Source organism: Triturus cristatus, chromosome 8 (genome assembly GCF_964204655.1).
Source record: "Triturus cristatus chromosome 8, aTriCri1.1, whole genome shotgun sequence".
In the NCBI taxonomy this organism is placed as follows: domain Eukaryota; kingdom Metazoa; phylum Chordata; class Amphibia; order Caudata; family Salamandridae; genus Triturus; species Triturus cristatus.
Genome location: NC_140591.1, coordinates 198,493,396 through 198,513,633, shown reverse-complemented (window position 1 = coordinate 198,513,633; position 20,238 = coordinate 198,493,396). Strand labels below are relative to the sequence as shown.

The 20,238-nt window shown below is 46.0% G+C and overlaps 1 protein-coding gene across 7 annotated transcripts in view; it reads right to left on the bottom strand.

Moving 5' to 3' along the window:
* Positions 1 to 3,621: 3,621 nt before the first annotated feature.
* The window catches only part of KCNE1 (potassium voltage-gated channel subfamily E regulatory subunit 1), a 162,983-nt gene continuing 146,366 nt past the window's right edge, over positions 3,622 to 20,238 (bottom strand). For all 7 annotated transcript variants that reach the window (XM_085621333.1, XM_085621334.1, XM_085621336.1 and 4 more), the window contains one exon: positions 3,622 to 4,761. In XM_085621333.1, coding sequence (XP_085477459.1) covers positions 4,350 to 4,736 — 387 coding nt within the window. In that variant the 5' untranslated portion in view covers positions 4,737 to 4,761 and the 3' untranslated portion in view covers positions 3,622 to 4,349. The remainder of the gene's footprint in view (positions 4,762 to 20,238) is intronic.

Here is a 20,238-nt window from a genome sequence, read left to right as displayed (position 1 = left end):
TGAGCTCTGTCAGCCCCATGATCATGCCCTTCAGGGTCCGGTTGAACCTTTCAACCAACCCATTTCCTTGAGGGTGGTAAGGAGTGGTGAACTTATAAGTTACCCCACACTCCTCCCACAGAGACTTCATATACCTGGAGATGAAGTTGGTACCCCGGTCAGATACCACCTCTCTGGGGAAACCCACATGGGAAAAGATCCCCATCAACGCACGGCCCACCACCGGGGCTGTGGTTGTCCTGAGAGGGATAGCCACCGGGTACCAGGTGGCATGATCCACCAGGACCAGGATGAACCTGTTGCCCAAGGCTGTCCTGGGGTCCAGTGGCCCCACAATATCTATCTCCACCCGCTCGAAAGGGGTGCTCACTACAGGAAAAGGCTGGAGAGGGCCTTTGCACTTCCATCCCGCCTTGCCACTTGCCTGGCAAGTCTGGCATGATCTACAAAAGGAAGCGATGTCTGTCTTCATCCCGGGCCAGTAAAAGTGGGTGGCAAGCCTTTGTCGGGTCTTGTCCTGCCCGAGATGTCCTGCAAGAGGCACGTCGTGAGCCAGACCCAGTAGGAAGTCTCTGAACCCTGCAGGTACCACCAGGGTACGTGATCCACTGGGCTCAGCAAACCTAGGCTCACTGTACAACAAGTCATTCTCCCAGTAGAGAAAGAAGTTCTTTGGATCAGCACCTGCTACCTGGTCTGCAGCCTGGTGCCGCAGACCTTCAAGAGTAGGGCATGCCTTCTGCGCTCGGCAGAACTCCTCTCTGGAGGGACCACCCTCTTGCTGCCAATGGGTCAGCTCAGGTATGTCTCCCAGCTCAGCTACCTGTTCCCCTGTAGGCTCCAGGGCATCCCCCGCAGGGTCTATTCCTTCCTGGACCGTGGGAACAGCGGGGGTGGACGCACCACGCCCCTTGCCCTTCCTCTTTCTGGCAGGGACCTGGGCCACTGGTTCAGGCTCCAGGTCTGCTTCACAACCCTGTCTGGCTGCCATGGACCGAGTGGTCACACAGACCCACTCAGGCAAACCCAACATCTCCAAATGAGCCTGGCGTTCCACCTCCTTCCATGGGGAACTCTCCAGGTCATTACCTAGCAGACAGTCTACTGGCATGGATTGACTCACAACAACTCTGAGAGGACCTGAGACCCCCCCCCCACTCAAAGGGAACATGTGCTACCTTGCAAAGGCGCACAGAGTTGTCAGCTGACACTACAGGGTGAAGTACATCGGGAATGATCAGCTCCTCAGGGACCCACTGACACCTGACCGTAGTCACACTGGCTCCAGTGTCCCTGAGAGCCTCCACCCTCTTCCCATTGATGGTCACCCACTGCCTGTACTTCTTAGTGTTATCAGGGACAGGGGTTTCCTGGACCATCTCTGTGTCTCCTAAAGAGACAAGGGCCATAACTGCTAATCCCTCCAAATCACTAGAAATTAAATCCCCACCAAAAGCTACACTAGCTATACCCATTGTTGGAGCACCAGAGGGTGCCTGGGATTTCTTGGGACACACAGGGGATTTGTGACCCAACTCCTGACAGTGATAACACTTAATGGGACGCTTGTTATCCGACCTGCCCTTAGGGGGCCAGGTTGGTTTGGGTTTTGACTTGGGGGGGCTGGGACTGGTTACCCTGGCAACTGTTTTGGGGCCCTTGTGAGAACTCCTTGTGGTTACCCTTGTCCCCCCCACTCTTCTGCTGGGGACCCTGCCCACCTTTGGCTATGGTACCCACAATTCCTCTGTGGACCCTGGTACTGGTCCAGCGGTCCGCCTCCTTAGCAAGCTCAATGGGGTCCGTCAGCTTGCTGTCTAAAAGATGCTGGCGCAGCTCTGGAACAAATAGACTACTCAAGTGCTCCCAACTAATTAAATGTAACAACCCCTTATAACCAGTTACTTTGCTGCCCTTCATCCAACCTTCCAGTGCCCGCGAGTACAGATTCACACACTCCATCCAAGTCTCAGACTCTTTCTTCTTGGAGTTCCTAAACTGCAGTCTATACTGTTCTGGAGTAAGTCCATACCCGAGACATAGGGCCTCCTTCATATTGGGATAGGTCATGGTACCTGCTAATTCCAAGGGCTCTAGAGCACTCCTCCCAGAAGCCTCAAAATGTTTCCACAGGCCCGCCCCCCAATGCTGTTCAGGCACACCATTGATCCTCAACGCAATTTCATACGAGGTAAACCAGGCATAGATATCCTCACTCCTATTATAATTCTGTACCAAATCCTTGGGGATATATACTTTACCCCCCTGCACTGGCTGTGCGCTGCCACCATTGGAACCGGACTCCGCCTGCTTGGCCTTGATGTCCAGTTCTCTCATGCTCACTTCGTGAGCCAGAAGCAATTTCTTCTCTTCCACCGCCTTTTCTACTTCCAATTGCTTCATTTTCATTTTCATTATTTCCAATTCATGGTTTCTCACCCTTTGATTCTCCTCCAACTCCTCTGGAGTGAGCCCCCTATTGGAATGGGAGCTGCCTGCCCTTGAGACTGGTCTGCCCACGGGCAGAGAGACAAAATGTAGCTGTCAATCAGTTTAACCACTTTCACTGATTCCTGAGTGGCTCGTCTCATTCAACATCCCCTCCACCCTCCACCATGGGATACATGTCCAGTGCGTGAGCTTTGATGAGTGAACACTGCTTGAAGCCAGTGGTGGTGGACTCCAAGGGTTTAGGGCAACCCTGACCAGAAAAAGCAGTCAAAAGAGCACAGCAACAATTATGTAGGCCCCGTGGTCTTCGACCAGAAGAAACACCACAGAGTTTTACTGTTCATGTACATGATGATGAGTACTGTGATAGGTTTAGGGAACAATGGCAGCACTTGATGGGATGCATAATGAACACAGAAGAAAGACTGCAATGACTAGAGTCAGCAGTTCATTGCACTCACAGACTGGTAGAGCTGCCCGAAGATAAGCATCGTCAGCAAATATGTAAGGTGAGATTGGTGGTATGATACACAACTCTACAGACAGAATCAGAAGCTGCTCCAAGCCCACACATGACTCTCAGAATTTTTTCCCAGGAAAAGCCCTCGAGGAATGCATCACAACTACAACCTTCTGACTCAATGGGCACGGAGAGGAGGTCAAAGACTCCGCACACACAGTTGCACCAGGACATATTTCTCTCAGGAACTATATGGAGGACCCAGTGCATCAACATCTTCAACTTACTGTTGGCTCATTGGAGCAACAACAGATGAAAAATGATTCAGAAGAGGCTGATGACACTGCCAGGAAGCAATTACAAAACCTGCTAATAGCAGCAGGATAACCAACCCGCAGTGGATCAGAAAAATACAGCACCAAGCCCTAGAAATTACTTTTCACAGACGTGATAAATACTATACAGTGCCAGACTGCACCCATTCTGGTTGGATGTGGACGGTCCAGCATGGCTTTTGGGTACTCCCCAGCTTCCTGGGATTAATTGCAGTAGTGGTCATAAGTGAGAGCTGGGATGGGGAGGGAGGAAGAGAGAAACACTTTTAATTGTGTTCCTCGTCCATCATTCTTACCACATTGTCATTATTTTATGTCACTTTTTCTTTTAGCTTCTCACTCTGTATTGACGGTTGGCACAATAAATGACCGGCACCCACTTCCCCAAGTTCTTTATTTTACCAAAATTTATTATAGCTGCTAAAACTTCAGATAAGACCTGCAACACATTTCAACATTTGGAACACTGCTCCTTGGAGGCAATTTATGCCAACGTTCATCTTGCTGTAGCTTTTAATGCAGTCTACAGGTTGCATATAGTGGACATGCTCACTTCAAAAATCCATCTATTCCAGAGAATCATTAGCATCGAGATGATGGGTGAGGTTCTCAGCATCAGTGACACCACTTTCTGTAAATGTGGGCTTGGGGTATAGCTGTCAGTTCACAAAAATGTCAGGGGTTGAGAAAGTAATATAATGTAAAGAGTGATTCAAGAGATGACATCACAGTGCTCACTCTTGTCCCACAGCTACTGGACAGACTCCTTTTTGCTGTCAAGGAGCTAGGAGTAATTCAATTAGTGAAAAGTGTAGAAGTTAAACATAATTGTACTTCCTGGAACCCTGTAATCTTCTGTTTCTGCCAGCAAAGGCAAGGTTGGGATCCAAAATGGCAAGCAAAGGCTGGTAGCTGATATCTCTGGCTGTTGCTAATTGACGTCCAAGGTACGGTGATCGGTGTCGTGATTTTCAACCTTAGTCAGCATTCGGAGGTGATTGTATTTGGAGCCCGGAAAATTGTACATGGCAATTTAGCCACTTTTCACCACCACTAATCATCCAAAACCTATCTGGATAAGTCATTTTTAAGCAATTGAAGTCTTAGGCGGGCTTCATGACCGGGATCTGATTGCTCGGCTGCTCAACGGCAAACTCATTTTTAATTAGCATGCAGGTGTTACTAGTCGCCCTGGCTCTAACTTCAAAAATCAACTTCTCTTCCTTCTCCCAGTCCTTTTCGATGTATGTGTGGAAGGGATCGGTGGAATGCTCTTGCTTCTTTGAACGTATGTAGCTCATCATGATCCCAAATGTGAAGAAGCCGAAGAAGCCCAACAGCAGCAGGACATATACCACTTCCAGATTGTCATGGCGTTTGGTGGTTTGCATACTTGTAGAATTCCTTGCACCATCCATATATTCTTTCATAAGCTTATAAAGGAACTCATTGATGTCAGTGCTATTGATTTCCCCATCTTGATTTCTCATAGTTCCACCAGACAATTTTTTATTTCTGGAATAAAAAAAACATATTCAAATGTAGTTAAAATAAGTTGCAGAGATTCTGTTTTTGGACACTGATCACAGTCAATTGCAAACAATCTCCACTTTATTTTATCTGAAGACTGAAAGATTAGGTAGCTCAAAACTAGGACAAGTATATGGTACAGCCTGCCAAGGTAAAGCAACACACTTTGCCAACAGGCCCTACTTGCTGCTAAAGAGGGATCATTGAATGGATTCCCTCCCTGCAGATTTTAGTCAGTAAAATACCTCTCTGCGGGCACAGCTGAATTGATCAATTTGCCGCCAAACATTGACCTGTCTCAATTCAACACATCATAATCCCCCACCCCACTAATATTAACTCAAATATACATGCAAATTAATTGTACCACTTATGGAGTAAGTGCCAAGTGGAGAATATTCATCATTTACATTTTCTCCACTAAACTATCCACAAATCAAATGATTTTCTAATATTACCCTTTCTAATCCAGGCACCAATTTCTCAATTGTATCTGCCTCCTCAGTAAAATAATTGAATAACCTGCATTGCTTATGAAATAGGTGAAGTGTGTTAGAACTGGGGGTCTCTAGTTGGCAATGGTATACACCTTTGTCCAAATAGGGACCCTTGCTTCTAAGTCAGGATAAGGGGATTACACTCCTAGATAACCCCTGCTCACCCCCTTGGTAGCTTGGCACGAGCAGACAGGCTTATCTCAGAGGCAGTGTGTTAAGCATTTGTGAACACATACAGTAATACATTGAAAACACTACAGATGGACACCACACAGGTTTTATAAAAATAAGTATTCTTTATATAGACTTAACACAAGACCTCAAATGACTAAAATCCACAATACTGTAAATTGGTTTCAAGATGGTAAAAGTTACTTAGTTCAAGTTGATAATAAATGCGACACAATTCTCACCAAAGTACCTGGATGCGTAACGCAAAGTAAACAAAAGGCTCGCAGAGGGAGATGCGTTGGTTCCGTGCTCCGGGGGATATGATTCGTCACGCCTCAGTAGGGGATGCGTCGTGATCCTTACCGGTGCGGGGGTGATGCGTAGGTTCTCGGCCTGCGGCCCGGTTGCGATGTGCAAGATGGCGCCTCGATGCGATGCAACAATCCTGGTGTGATGCGAGAAGATGGCACCTTTGATGCGAAGATGCGCCGGCGATGCGTTCACGCCCTGGCAGCCTTGCGACGACTCTGTACTTTGGAGCCGCGACTGGCCCTGCGACACGCTTCTCCGGCGATGCGATGGCGACCCTCTCAATGGTGTCACGATTCTCCGGTGATGCGACAGCACATAGCTTCGACGAAGACTAGATTCCTGCGAGATGCGGCGGCGGCACGCTTCTCCGGCGATGCGACGACTACAGCTGCGGCGGCGACACGCTTCTTCTCGTTGCGTCGCGCTTCCAGCTCCCAGCGACACGCAGGCTTCTGCAGATAGAATTCCCAGCAAGGAAATTCAGAGGGGAGCTGGTGGTGAAGTCTTATGTCCCTGAGACTTCAGCAGGAGGCAAGCACAAGTTCAAGCCCTTGGAGAAATATTCTGTAAGATGATTAAAGTCCTTTGAAACGTTCCTTCTCCTTTCCTTGGCAATGAAGACACCACTGCAGGCCAACCCAGCAAACAGAACACTGGCAGAGGGGCAGTCCAAACTCCTGCAGCTTCCTTGGTTCTTCTCCTTGGCAAAAGATTCGTCTTGTTCCCAGAAGTGATCTAAAGTTCTTGGGTCTGGGTCCCAATATTTATATCCCAAAATCCTTTGTTCTCTGAAGGCAGAGAGGCCTCTGCCTAGTCCAAACCAGTTCTTAAGCACTTTGTTTACAGGACTCCTTCTTTCCTTTCACAGTGCAGGGCAGAAACATCAGACGCCCCACAGGAGGTGGAGCCAGCATTGTGAGGGAAAGCACAGCCCTGGAGCACTTTGTTGACATGATTCCTTCTCTTCTTTCACAGTGCAGGGCAGAGACATCAGCCGCACCCCAGGGGGGTGGAGCCAGCATTGTGGAGGGAGGTCCAGCCCTATTCAGGTCCCAGGTGCAACTCCTCCCTCCCATCTAGATGCAGATCTCCCTATTCACCACTGGGCTGACTCATTCTGTCTCTGGGAATTACCCAGCCCTGTCACTCAAACTCCAGACAAGGAATACACAACCTAGCAGAGGCAGGCTTTGGATAGTTATACAAGAAAATACCTACTTTCTAAAAGTGGTATTTTCAAACACAGAATGGTAAAACCAACTTTACTAAAATATGTATTTTATCATTCTGAGTTCAGGCATACTAAATTTGAATTTCTACCATGTTCCCTGAGTCAGTTAGTATTATAAGATGTAATAATCTAACTGCCCATTCTGGCCTCTGGAGAACAGGTAGCCTTGCAATAGTGAACAACGAAAATGGCTGTAATTCACTATTAGGACATGCTACACACACCAGGGCATGTCCTACCTTATACTTACAATGCACCTTGCCCTTGGGCTCACCATAGGGGTGTCTGATATGAAGAAAAGGGAAGGTTTAGGGACTGGCAAGTGGGTGCACTTGGTCAGTCAGCATGGCAGTACCAGACTGCACATAGGTTCTGCAATGGCAAACCTGAGACACACTTTACAAACTGCTTCTGTGGGTGGCACAACCAGTGCTGCAAGCCCACCAGCAGCATTTGATTTACAAGCCCTGGGCACACATGGTGCACTGTACTAGGGTCTGACAAGTAAATCAAATAACCCAATCATGGAGTCACTAATCAATACATCAATTTAACATAGGGAGCACTTGCACTGTGGCACTGAATAGCAGTGGCACAGTGCCCAAAGCATATAACCAACAAAAACAGAGGAGGCAATCCGACAAAATGGAAGGGAGACTCACGCCAATGATGCCAGGTCTAACAAAGTGCCAACGTTGGTGCTGTATTTATTTACTTAGTTATAGATGTACTTAATGTTTTAAGCACTAGTGCCACCTGGTTACTTCATACCCCGATCTCTTGATTGCTGAGCAGCCCCTCTTCCCTCCATTGAATTAATAATAATCTTAAAAGAGAAAATGATGGTATTGCATGGGGATGAAACGGGGGGTGGCACGGACAAGATCTTTCGCAGCTTGCTACACTGTTTAGTTCATACAATATTTTGTCATAATATGCAAATTTTGGAAGCATACGTATAAATATATATGAACGCCTGGCATGGCACAGTTATAGCAACACTTAATAAAATATATTATGAAAAAAAAATTATGGCTTGGAATGCTACCCTTATCGATTGCAAGGGATTAGACTATTTACAAGCATTCCTCCCATCACTGTTTGTGTGTTCAATCAATAATCTTCCTGTACCTGTACTCTCCCACATCAGAAAAAGCTGATTTTGAACATAAGGCAGAATGGATTTTGAAGACGTAAAGAACAGTAAAACATATATACATTTGCCCAATGCAGGTCTTAAAATCAGGATTGTCTTGCTAAATAGCGGACAAGTATGAACTAATGCATGGAGGGCTCCAGACCAGGCTTCTCCAACAAGTAGCTTGTGAACGGAATATGAGCTTAAACTAAAATATCTCACCAGCCGCCATAAGAATTTAGGTGCAGTCTGAACCAGGAGGATTCATTGACCACACTAGAAACCCATAACAGCCCCCAGTACAGAGAGGTGTGCCGAGTGAATTTAAGGTTCTTGGGGTCCCTAACACTCATATACTGAAGGAGACAGAGCTCGCCATGATGTATGCAAAGCCAACCCCTTCCCTGGGATCTACAGTGTGGTTGGTATTTGTTGCATAGACTCTCCTTGCATTTCTCGCACACATCCCTGGCTTCTGGGCAGCACTCTCTTTTCTGGACCACTTTATCCCTATGCATGGCATCCCCAAGGCTCTGTAGCAGCAAATAACATGCTCCCTCCACTCGCTCAAGGGCAGTGTCAACAGCATTTCAAGAAAAGTAAATAAATAGTGTTCTGATAACTGGTTACTTGCTTAGCAGACTTGTTGGAGTCACACTTGTGTGTGTCTGCGATCTCATGATTGAAATGTGCATGTAAATGCACTTATTTTTCGTTCCACTGCATGGTATACCTCATTCCAAGATGGCTCATTCTTGGACTGTGCATGTAAACTACTTTATTTCAGTACCACCGCATGTTCTCCCTCCTTCTGAGATGCCTCACTTTTTGGAATATGTATGTTTTCCCCTTTATTTTCAGTGCCACTGTTATACCTCATTCAGATATGTCTCACTTCTTGGAATGTGCATGTCAACCACCTTATTTGCAGTTCCACCACATATTATATCTCATTCCTGGATGGCTAACTTCTTTGAATTTGCAGGTTTTCCTGATTAGTTTCAGTGCCACTGCAGGTTATACCCAGCTCTGAGATGTTTCACTACTTGCAGTGGCACTGAAAACCATCAGACATTCTCTATTCTGATATTGATAGAGATGGCTCACTTCTGGGAATGTACATGACACCCCTTTACTTGCAGTGCCACTGAATGTTATTGAGAAAATCCACAAGAAAGGAAGGTGCACTCTAAGTGAAGTCAGTCAGGATAAATGCGTTATCCAAAAATCTTCTCTTTATTTATGTAGTTTGGTTAAAACCGGCACACAGCCAACACATTTCGTTCCCTAGTACCACGGGAACTTCGTCAGGGCTTACTCGTAGTATAACAGGACATGTATGACCTAAGAGCAAATCCAATTTTCATCAGAGTGCGATGTCTCCAATTTGGATCGTCTCGTGTGAATAGTCCAAACAAATCTCCAGTACAGTCCACTCCTTCAAAAACGTCAATATCAAAACCGTATAATATCAAACGACCACTCTGCCGTGGTTCCCCTGGGTTCTTAACATCAATAAATAGTTCCTCATGTATAAGAAACCTCAGAGCGCACGCAATGGTCCTCTAATATGGACAAACAAACGTAAGGAAGCGTCTGTAGAAGATATTCCTTTAAAGAAAATGAATGTGAAAGGTGAATCCGAGATAGGGAGTTCCAGGATGCACACTAGTCCTTAAATTCAAGAAGTCAGCTCTTTCATAAAAGAAGGGTCCTAAATGGCAGGTAAACCAGAGAACCCCAGGACACATAAAAGTCCTTAGTTCGGGATATTCAGCTATATTGTCATGAAAGGTTCCTGAATGGAATATTAACCAAAGAGCCCCATAGCGTCCTATTTCAAAATGTAAAAGGTCCCATACGGCATGGTGACCGGCAGAAAGCACTGCAATGCATTCCAGCCAGTTTTCATTTTGGTGAAGATATTAGAAAGGGATTACCAATTGTTGAAGGTGCTGATCTTGATTATGGAAAGGTAAGCCACCTTCTCACATAGCTCTAGTGGGGTAAACTTTTGAAGCAGCAGGAGGCATCAAAGTGATAGATTTAAATGATTGAATTCATAAGGAATGCTGAATAATTATGTACAAATTTGCCATGACCCTCTGCAAAAGGAACAATTCTAAATTAACAAGTTTGGCACATCTTTTCAAAACTGAAGCACACGCAGCCCCAAATGTGTTATTGTCCCTTATTTGTGAGCCATTGTTTGATTCCTGATGGCACAAAAAACTCACAATATGTGCCCGTGATTATCCACACACTCTCTATTTGCACAAAGGTCATGAATGAAAATATTTAAATCAATATGATTCCCTATGACACAGTGAGTTTGTGACCTATAACAGACGGACACCAGACCCTCATCACTTGGAGTAATTCACTTAGTACACCCGACACTGAATGGAAATGTGTCAATGAATCTTATCTTCTAGGTGAATTTCATTCCTTGTTTTAGGTAATCTGTGCCATGGGACAAAGATGCCACATGAGGGCCTGGCCGGGCGGGGCACCTCCACAATAATTTGCCCCACCACAGGCAACGGCAGTAGGCTGTTGCAGCAAAACTTCTTAGCTCCTGTTAAGACTTCCTTTATGTCAAAAATACATTCAGCATGCAAGCTAAAACTAAAGTTTGTACTTCACTGAGAAACAAACTGCAAACTAGTTCTTTCTTTTTGAAATAATCAGTGGAACTGCTTCTGCATGATTATCAACAAACATTTGCATTATTATTATTATTATTAAATTTGTAAGGCGCGACAGCTACCCAAAAAGGGTTTCTCGGTGCTGGAGCAGATCAGAAGAACGTATAGCAGCTTGATAGGTTACTGGTTGAAAAGCCAAGTCTTAAGGGATTTGCGAAAAAGTGTGTAGACCGTTTCTTTGTGGATGGCTGTGGGAAGTGCATTCCATAGTAGGGGACCGAGATGTGCAAATGATCTGCCTCCCATCCGAGATAATTTAATTCTTGGAACAGAAATGTTATCTTGTGTGGAAGAGCGAAGGCACCTGGATGGTACGTAGGGGCTGACCAGAGACTGCAGATATTGAGGGGCAGTTTTATTCTTGATTTTGAACATATAGCTTAGGGCTTTGAACTTGATTCTGTTCTCCACCCTGAGCCAATGAAGGCCCCGCAAATTACTAGAAACAGAGGTAGCTCGAGGGACCCTGCAGAATAGTCTTGCCGCAGAGTTCTGCACCATCTGGAGTCTGCGAGTCACTTCCTTGTTAGATCCAAGGTAGAGAATATTTCCATAGTCCAGTCTTGAGGTGATGAGAGCCTGGACTACAGTTCTTTGAGTAGACTCGGGCAACATCCAGATGATCTTTTTCAGCCACTTGCATGATTTGGGGGACATTGTAATGCTGCACGGGTCACTGCAATGCATGCATTAGTGGGATGCATGTTTTACCTGTCATCCCTCCCTTTTTTCAAGTGGGTTTCCCCAAAATGCAATTTCACGCCTTTATTCAAATGCTCTTTCCTAAAACACACATCACCCCTGATCCATTTTTTAGCTCACAACTCACTTCTCTATCTTTATCTTCACCCTCAGGGTTCTTCCATTTCTTAGAGCTTCAAGGTGGACTTAAAATTATATAAGCAGTTTAAAAGCAAAAAATGACATAATGTGGGACACAAAGACTAGTACAATGACACAGAGTGACCCACGTGAAAAAAAGAAACTGAAACAAAAGCACCAACAATGACAAAGGGGCACCAACACACACAGTGAAATGAAGCCATTGATGAGGATACAGTGATAAAGGGACACTGGGGCACTACGAAGGGAAAACCGACACAGGGGTGCTGGTAAATGAGCTCTGTCACTCGAATACTGACCAGGGCAAATCAACACTGACTCTAGGACACAGGCACAGGGCAATGAAACAGGAGCACCAATGCTAAAATGGGAACAATGACACCGGGATGCTGACATGAGACACAAACACGTGTCCTGGGACACAAGGATAGGCCAGGTGTACTGGGACGCTGACAGCAGGATGCTATGGCACAAGGATACTGCCACTAAGCTAGTGACCGCAAGACACAAAATAGAACAGTGAAATGCCATGAGGAGACTGACACAGGGATGTTGACTTGGGGTGAAACACTAGGGCGACGACATGTGGATGCTGACTGCACAGCACTGATATGAAGACACTGTCACTGGGACACAGACACTAGAACACTGACACAGTGGCACCAGCACTGACATGAGGATGTTGACATGGAGATAGTGACACGGGAGCTTTGACATGGGTCACAGGCGCTCACACTAAGTTACTGGCACAGGAACACTAACATTGACACTGGCACACTGACACTGCAGCACCATCGATCACACAGCGACCCTGACACAAGAGACCTGCCACCCGGACAGACACTGGGACACTGATACAGGAGCACAATCACTGACTTGGGGATATTTATGTGGGGACAGTGACCATGCAATGCTGACAGAAGGCACAGACTCTGATGCTGCGATGGGAATGACACGTGGACGTAACACTGGGAAATTGACAAAGGGACATTGGGAATGTGATATTAAGATACTGACTCACGGACGCAATACCAGGACAGTGACACCTCACATGGACACTGGTATAGGGCACCAAAGGGGGCCACACCACTAGAACACTGGCTTGGGATTTCTGACACTTGAGATGCTGACAAAAAGACACAGACCTGGAGACCTCTGTATAGAGACAAGGATATTGATACTGGTATAGGGGAATGTACATGGACTTAGGGCACTGCAACACTGCTTAGGGTTACTGTCACAGTACAATGTCCTCTTGTCTCCCCCTATTAATGGGACAAGACCCCGAAACTAACTTGGAGACATTGGCATTTGGAGGCTAGAAGTGGCACAGGGAGCATGGCTGGAAGAACTGACATGGGGACATATTGACTCTGGGGCAGACACCACAACACTAACACTGCGACGTGGAGAGATGGGGAAATAGGGGCACTGACATGGATACTGAAACACTGACAGATGAAAGAAACCAAGGGACCCTGAAACATATGCACTGACACTGGGAGGAGAATACTGAGCCAGGAACACTGACAAGTCTACAAACACTAATGCTGAGATGCTGACACTAGAGCATCCGCATTGGGATGCTGTCACGGAGATGCTACAAAGCAGGGATACTGACACTAAAACTAGGAGGAGTCATGGCACACGGGTACCAGTCTGGAGGCACTGACACTAGTACGGTGACACAAGAGCACTGAAAGAGGAGCATGCGGATATTGATACTGACTCTGGGACACAAGCACAGAGGTTGGGCTGCTCTTCACTGCTGCTGAGGTACAGCCACAGATACCGCGAGACACTGATACACACTAACATGGGTGGCACCGGGACAAGCCAGGCACTGAGATGGGGTACTGGAACTGCAAGACTGCCACAGGGACACTAAAATGGCACAGGGACACTTGTGCACATGGGCTCCTGATTCTGTTCCAGGGCCATTGACATTAGGACACAGATGTGGGGGCACCGACAGACTGACATTGAGACTGACACAGCATCACTGACACTGGGACATGAGGATACAGGGACACAGGGTCACTGACACAGGCCCTAAAACCTACACAAGGTCACTGACAAGAGCACACAGGAACACTAATGTGTGGACACAAAAATGAGGTCGTTGTGACAGGCTGGGAGCCCACAATGGACAGGATAACAAGCAAACATGTGGTGACACTAAACAACGACGGTCTTTAACAGCCCTCAGCCCCAAGGGGGCATAAAGCTGGCATATGGTGCTCATAATACTTACTAACATTCACTCTTGAGATAATTATGCAGTCTATCAGCTTCCACCCACAATGAGTGCTCGGCCCTGTCCAAAATAGCCGCAACTCATGCCTAAGCCTGTATGAATTCCCAAAACACAAGGTTTTGGTTTCCAGCTGTGAGAGGAAGTCACTTGTGTTCTATGGGCCTATTCATAACAAGCATTTGCAATGCAATAGGTCTCGCATTTACGCGAGTTTGAGCTATTGACATTGCAAATAACAATGCCTTTTATTTTTGTTTTTTAACATAAATAAAAGGCATTGTCATTTACAATGCCAATAGCTTAAACTCGTGTAAATGCAAGACATATTGCATTGCAAATGCTTGTTATTACTGTTTTAAACAGTCTGTTTACTTTGGGACTTGGAGGGAACCGTGTTAATATAATGGTGTTCCTGTGCTTCCTTGTAAGATGATAATATAATTATTTGTCTTAATGTGTGTTCAATAAAATAGCAAGACGCCCCAGAATGTGGTACAAGTTTTGTCGTCTTGTTTTCTGCTTGATGTAATCAGTCCTGACGCATAACTTGGGCCTCCGTTGCCGCATAATTCTAGTGACCCTGCTTGTAAACAGTAACGCAGTGTGTTCTGTGAGACGCTCCATTCGAGTCTGTCTCTATGCTCTTTTCACTTGGGTTCACTAGATCTGTGAGCCGAATGCATACCTTCCTCACCGCACCCTACCTCACACCTACTTGTTTTCATTAATTGTGGCTCCGTAAGAGGAATTCGTGCCACTCTTCTAGGAAACATCTCACTGAGTATTTGTTACTATGAGTACAACATGTACTTTTCGAGTTGATTTAGGGTGTAACAAGTTTACACCATTTGTGTCATTCTTACAAGGGGGTGAGTGATGAGAGACTTCAAACGACAGAAGTTTGTCTTTGAGTGAAAATGGTATTCGACCGTTCATGACCCTCGTGACGCTTTACTTTCGGTTCTTGTTTGTACTGACAATCGTATGGCCTATGGGCGCTGACAGCAGCCTCTCTGCACTGAGCATTCAATCAATCAAACATTTCTAGAGCACAGCAAATCACCAGTGAGGGTCTCGAGGCGCTGCATTGACGCGTGGTTGGGAATCCTGCAGTCCATTGGTTGGAAGCGGTTGGTTTGACATGGGTGAAAGCAGTGGCGCAATACAACGTGAAGGGGGTGGGGCTGCAAAGCATATGCAGATGGCGCCACATGCTCCAGTTCGCACCTAGTCTGGAGCTTTCGTGCTAGGGGCCTGCAGCCCGTGCCGGAGGGGGGCCCCCTGGGGCTTGGTGCCACCGTAGCCACAAGGTAGCGGCTGTTACTCCACTGGGTGAGAGAGATGACACTATTCTTGTTGCATGGAATTCGCGTGCTTTATTTGTATGTGCTTGTGTGCGTGGCCCACAAAATAGGGCCTGGACTGGCACCCAGAGTAACGGTAAAGTATTGGTGCACACGCAGATGGTCTGTGTGGTCACCGAGTGCTCTGCGTGGACGGGTACTTGTAACGCTTTGTATTTGGGGGAAAAAAATCCACAAATATTAAAGCAGACACATGGACTTGGGTAATCTGCACACAATATGTCAGTATCCAAGCGGTGCTGGGGCTGGAGTAGTAAACACAGGTAGCACTGCTCCCATTGGTCAAGGTCACAGGCTTAAGTCTCGGCAGCAGGGCAACTTGACGGGTTGATCTGAGACTCGAGCCTGTGAGAGGAGTATACCTGAGCAAGAAGAGCAGTGTCACTTACCTACTGATGTTAAGGAATACACTTGTACATAAATGAGTCTTGCTGGGAACTGACCGATGGGGGCCACCCCTCCCAGCCCTTACTTGCAGTTTTCCAATTGTTCAATAAGAGACTCAGGGCTTGATTCCGAGTTTGGTGGACTCAGAGGGGTGTTGTAAATTTATGGTCCTGCAGGCTTGTGAAACTAGTGTCTTCCCCGCCCCCTTACTATTTAAAGTTGGGGAGACTCTAAATTGACACCGCTGAAGCTTCCGTTTAAAAAAGAGCCGTGAAAGTGATCGCGATCAAACATCAAAGCGGCCGTGCGGCTGCGAAACTGAAAGCAAATGGTGTGCAGGCTGCCATGTGGTGGGCGCGCCCGGGGCACATGCACTGTATTTGGAGGCCTGAAAGCACTCGTTTGCACTTCCAGATCCCCCATTTACAAAAGCTCTCGCGAGAGCAGCGCTAAAGCGCTGGCTCAGGCGAACCCAACAGCTGCAAATGGAGGTTGCCGAATAACAATGAGGCCTAATTTCAATTCCACGTCATTCCTTTCTTTCAGCACCCTGTCGTCGTGTCTCTTTTTCTTGCACTTGGAGGTTCGTTTTCAACTATGGGGGTGACCACTTTATTCCTGACCATTACAGCCTGACCTCTATTAATGAAAATTTCACCTTCAAATCATTTTTGTTGTGTAAGAATAAGAAGTTCATTGGAGGCAAAGGAAAGCTACAGCATTAAAAATACATTAGATCTCAATAACGTTCATGCCTGAAAACGCTGGGGTATACAAGTCCCAATCGCCACCGCATCACTTTTTTTGACACTCAGGTGGCGTAGCGCCATTTCCCATATTTCGTGGCGCTAAGCCACTTAACGTGGCTTAACACCACCTTGTAAATATGCCCCTTTCCACCGCAGTCCTCTGCGACAAATGGCTGTGCAATAGGTGTTGCTGTGGGTGTTCCACCGCAACACCCATTGCTTTTTGACGTAACCTCAGATTTACAAGGCTGAGGCAGTGCCAAAAACAGTGCCATTCTAATGCCATATATTATGAGGCATTGGAATTACGATACAAAGAGAAATCATTCATTTCTCCTTGTTTTTTGCTCTTTCCATGTGTGCTGCATTCTGCAGCACTCCTCAGCACACATGGAAAGAGCACATCGCCATGAATGATTCTTTGTGTGCAGCAAGGTGTCCCTCCCTGCACATGAACAATCGCCCCTGCAGCACAGGCAGCTTTTTTTGCAGCAGCGCTTGGGGAAACACAAGGATGTGCTGTATTCTTGTGAATACGGTACATCCCTGCATTTGAAAAATGTCGGGGTGCTGTGCTGCTGATATTTGTGAAGCTCTGCGCTCCTAAATCTTCTTGTAAATATGCCCCATTGTCTGTAACAACGAAATAGTGACAAAAGGAGTAAGAAGAGAAAGACCACTATTTTTCATCCTGTTGGTCACTGTTTCTCTATCATTTTCTTCCTCCTTCCGTTTTAGTCTTCTTTTATTTTGGTCCGGGTGAAAGTGCAATGATGACAAGCATTTGCAATGCAATAGGTCTCGCATTTACGCGAGTTTGAGCTATTGACATTGTAAATGACAATGCCTTTTATTTATGTTTTGGTTTTTAAACCATAAATAAAAGGCATTGTCATTTACAATACTAATAGCTTAAACTCTCGCAAATGCGAGACCTATTGCATTGTAAATGCTTGTTACTTATGGTCCTTGCTTACAAGAAGCAAGGCTGGCAGTCAAAAAGGACAACTTTGCTTCTCATAAGCTACGACTACAAGTACAAAGTGCGTGTTTATGCAACACTTGCAGGTTTTGAAAATACAAATATCGCTGCTTTAGCGGCAGAAAACTGCCGCTAAAGCAGCGATAATGGGCTTGATAATATGCCACAGAGAATTCCAATAGAAGCCCATGTTCACACCAGAACTTGGGCTTCTATGGGAATTCTCAAGGACATATTATCAAGCCCATTATCGCCGCTTTAGCAGCAGTTCTCTGCCGCTAAAGCGGCGATAATTTTAACGCCGTTTCTTGATAATATGCCCCTATGTTTCTTCATTTCTGCGTACAATATATATCCACATTTGCCCAGTTTCCTGCCGCTTGTCCCTCCAAGATCGATGACAGGTAATTTACATGGCTACACTAAAAGGGACATTGTTAGTTTCTTCCTCGAATGTTTGAACGCACACCTACCCTGCAGTAAGTCATTAGGAGCTAAAGACTAACGCAAGCACTATTTAAAAAAAATAATTGCACAGCTTTATTATGACTCATCACTAATAACACTGAAAGAGTCTTGAGTTATGCAGCTGAGAAAACGAAAAACCGTAAGATGGAGGTCAGGGGGTTCTATGGTGTGTTCTGCTTTATCTATCCTTAGCGTGACCGTTTCTATCTGTGCCATTTGCAGTTGTGGAATTAAATAATGAGATCTAAGTAACAAATTACGAGAAGCAAATAATATTTCAGCCTTACTTTGAAATCAAAGCTCTAAAATATTGCGACTGTTCTATTACAATCAAGGAGCGTAAAAATCTCTTACGCAAAGACAAGGGGCCACAGATCGCAAGTTTAAATTAACGGGAAAGACATTTTGCACACAAAAGAGAGAGTGGGAGACTACACAGAGGTATGCGGCTGACATTTTTAAAGAAGTGTGCACCATTCAAAAAATTTCACGCTGTGGTGGGCATGGTTTATCTCAAGCCAGCACACACAGAGACAAACACTTTCCTTTAAACGTCGATGCCAGTCTCTGGCGATGCTGATAAGAACCTACCAATCGTTACCATGTTGCAATACACACATTTCTATTTACGTGTCATGTATGCTACAAGACAGCTGTCAACGTTACCGTATTGGTAAAGCCAGAATTCCCTGAGCACGTAGTGGAAGCTGTTATTAAAAATAGAGCAGGATGCCAAAGCCACGCAGCATGTGTCGAGGCCTCGCTGCAAACAGGGAGGTTCTGCGTTTGTGTGGAAGGCGCATCAACGGGCTAAAATAAAAACTGACTGCTGGCTGCTGCAGGGGCTGTGTGCACTTGAAGAGTGGAGGGAGGGCTTATAATGAAACCGAAGGGGAGTAAAAACGGCCAGCAATGGTCCAAAAGCATAAACATGCTGGCATCAGGGTGTGAAGCACTCACCCGGGAGAAACTAAGGCAAACTCTCCCGAGGAAACAACCGCGCGCCACTCGCAGGTCAGAGGAGGAAACACAGGCACACTTAGCGGAGGAAACAAAGGACACATAAACGCACGCATGTGAGTGTCTGAGTGAGCAGCAGCGAGGAAAAGTAAACATTTTAACAAGCAAACATTTTAACAAGCATTGGCCGCGCAAAACGCGTTGGTGTGGGATAATGGACAGGCATTGAACGCGCGAGACGTGATGGTGGGGGGTGGGGGAGAGAAGCACGAGTTCAGATAAACTGGTGTGAAATAGCAGCAGGGAAGGGGGCGGAGAGGGGCTACGAGGGAGAGCGACGTAAAGCCATATGGCTGCTTTGCGCGCGTGCACGCCTCGTGCACTGTAGCTCTATGCCAGGGGAAGCACTTTCAAAAACCCACTTACAAAATGTCTCAAAGAGACAGCTTTCGCTGTCTCAGCGAGACCTAAAAAATGAGTCCAGGTGCCCAAAAATGAGTGCCATTGCTCACCACCTGCAACCATCTGCACAGTGAGACAGTGGGCCCATGGCTCTGGCAGCATGGTGGGTGGCTGCTTAGTTATTGCTGCTTTGACTAATGGAAGTGGACCCATCGCCACACTCACTCCCTTAGCTGTGCCAATACCCCAGCTGCATCCAATGCCTGCCTTGCAACACAAGCCGTGATGCCAGTTCCATCCGGGTCTCTCCCGCAGAAGCCATGCACTGTCAGTACACTGATGACTGACAGAGGGACCATCCAATTGTATGCATGATGCCTGTGAACTCAGTACTGTGTGCCTATGTGTCTAAATGTCCTTTGAAGCAGAAATGGCCAAGTACCAACAAAAATGACTGTAAAGAACGCTTGAATAGGGCTGTGAGCAGTCTACCTTCCTGTTTGAAAAACCCGAATAAAACTTAGTAAATAAATAAAACATATTCAGTTAGGATCAACGGTAGTTAGTAAAACATGCCAAGAGGGAGAACACTCAGCTCCATACATAACAGCGCACTCTGCTCAGTTTCCAGCATCTATACTGCCTTGAAGTGCTTTCAAAACACCATTTGACACACATTTGCTCAAAATTGTTCAATGTTTCTGGCTCACTGTGCGTTAAAGTGCATAATTTACTACTAATTATTACAAATTGTTGTAAAGATAGAATAATACGAATACTTTAAAAAGAAAAAGTACCAGATAATCTGCTGTTGTCTGTAAAACCCCGCCATATTGTCCTATTTTCTAAACTATATTGTGGGGGAACATTGAACCCCAAGACTCTTTTGTGCTGTAGTTGTTCCTTTGGGTCATGCCCCATGAAGATTGGTCTTATGTAGTCTCATGGATAAAAGGGAGTTAAACCAGCTTTGACAGGACACATAGGATCCAT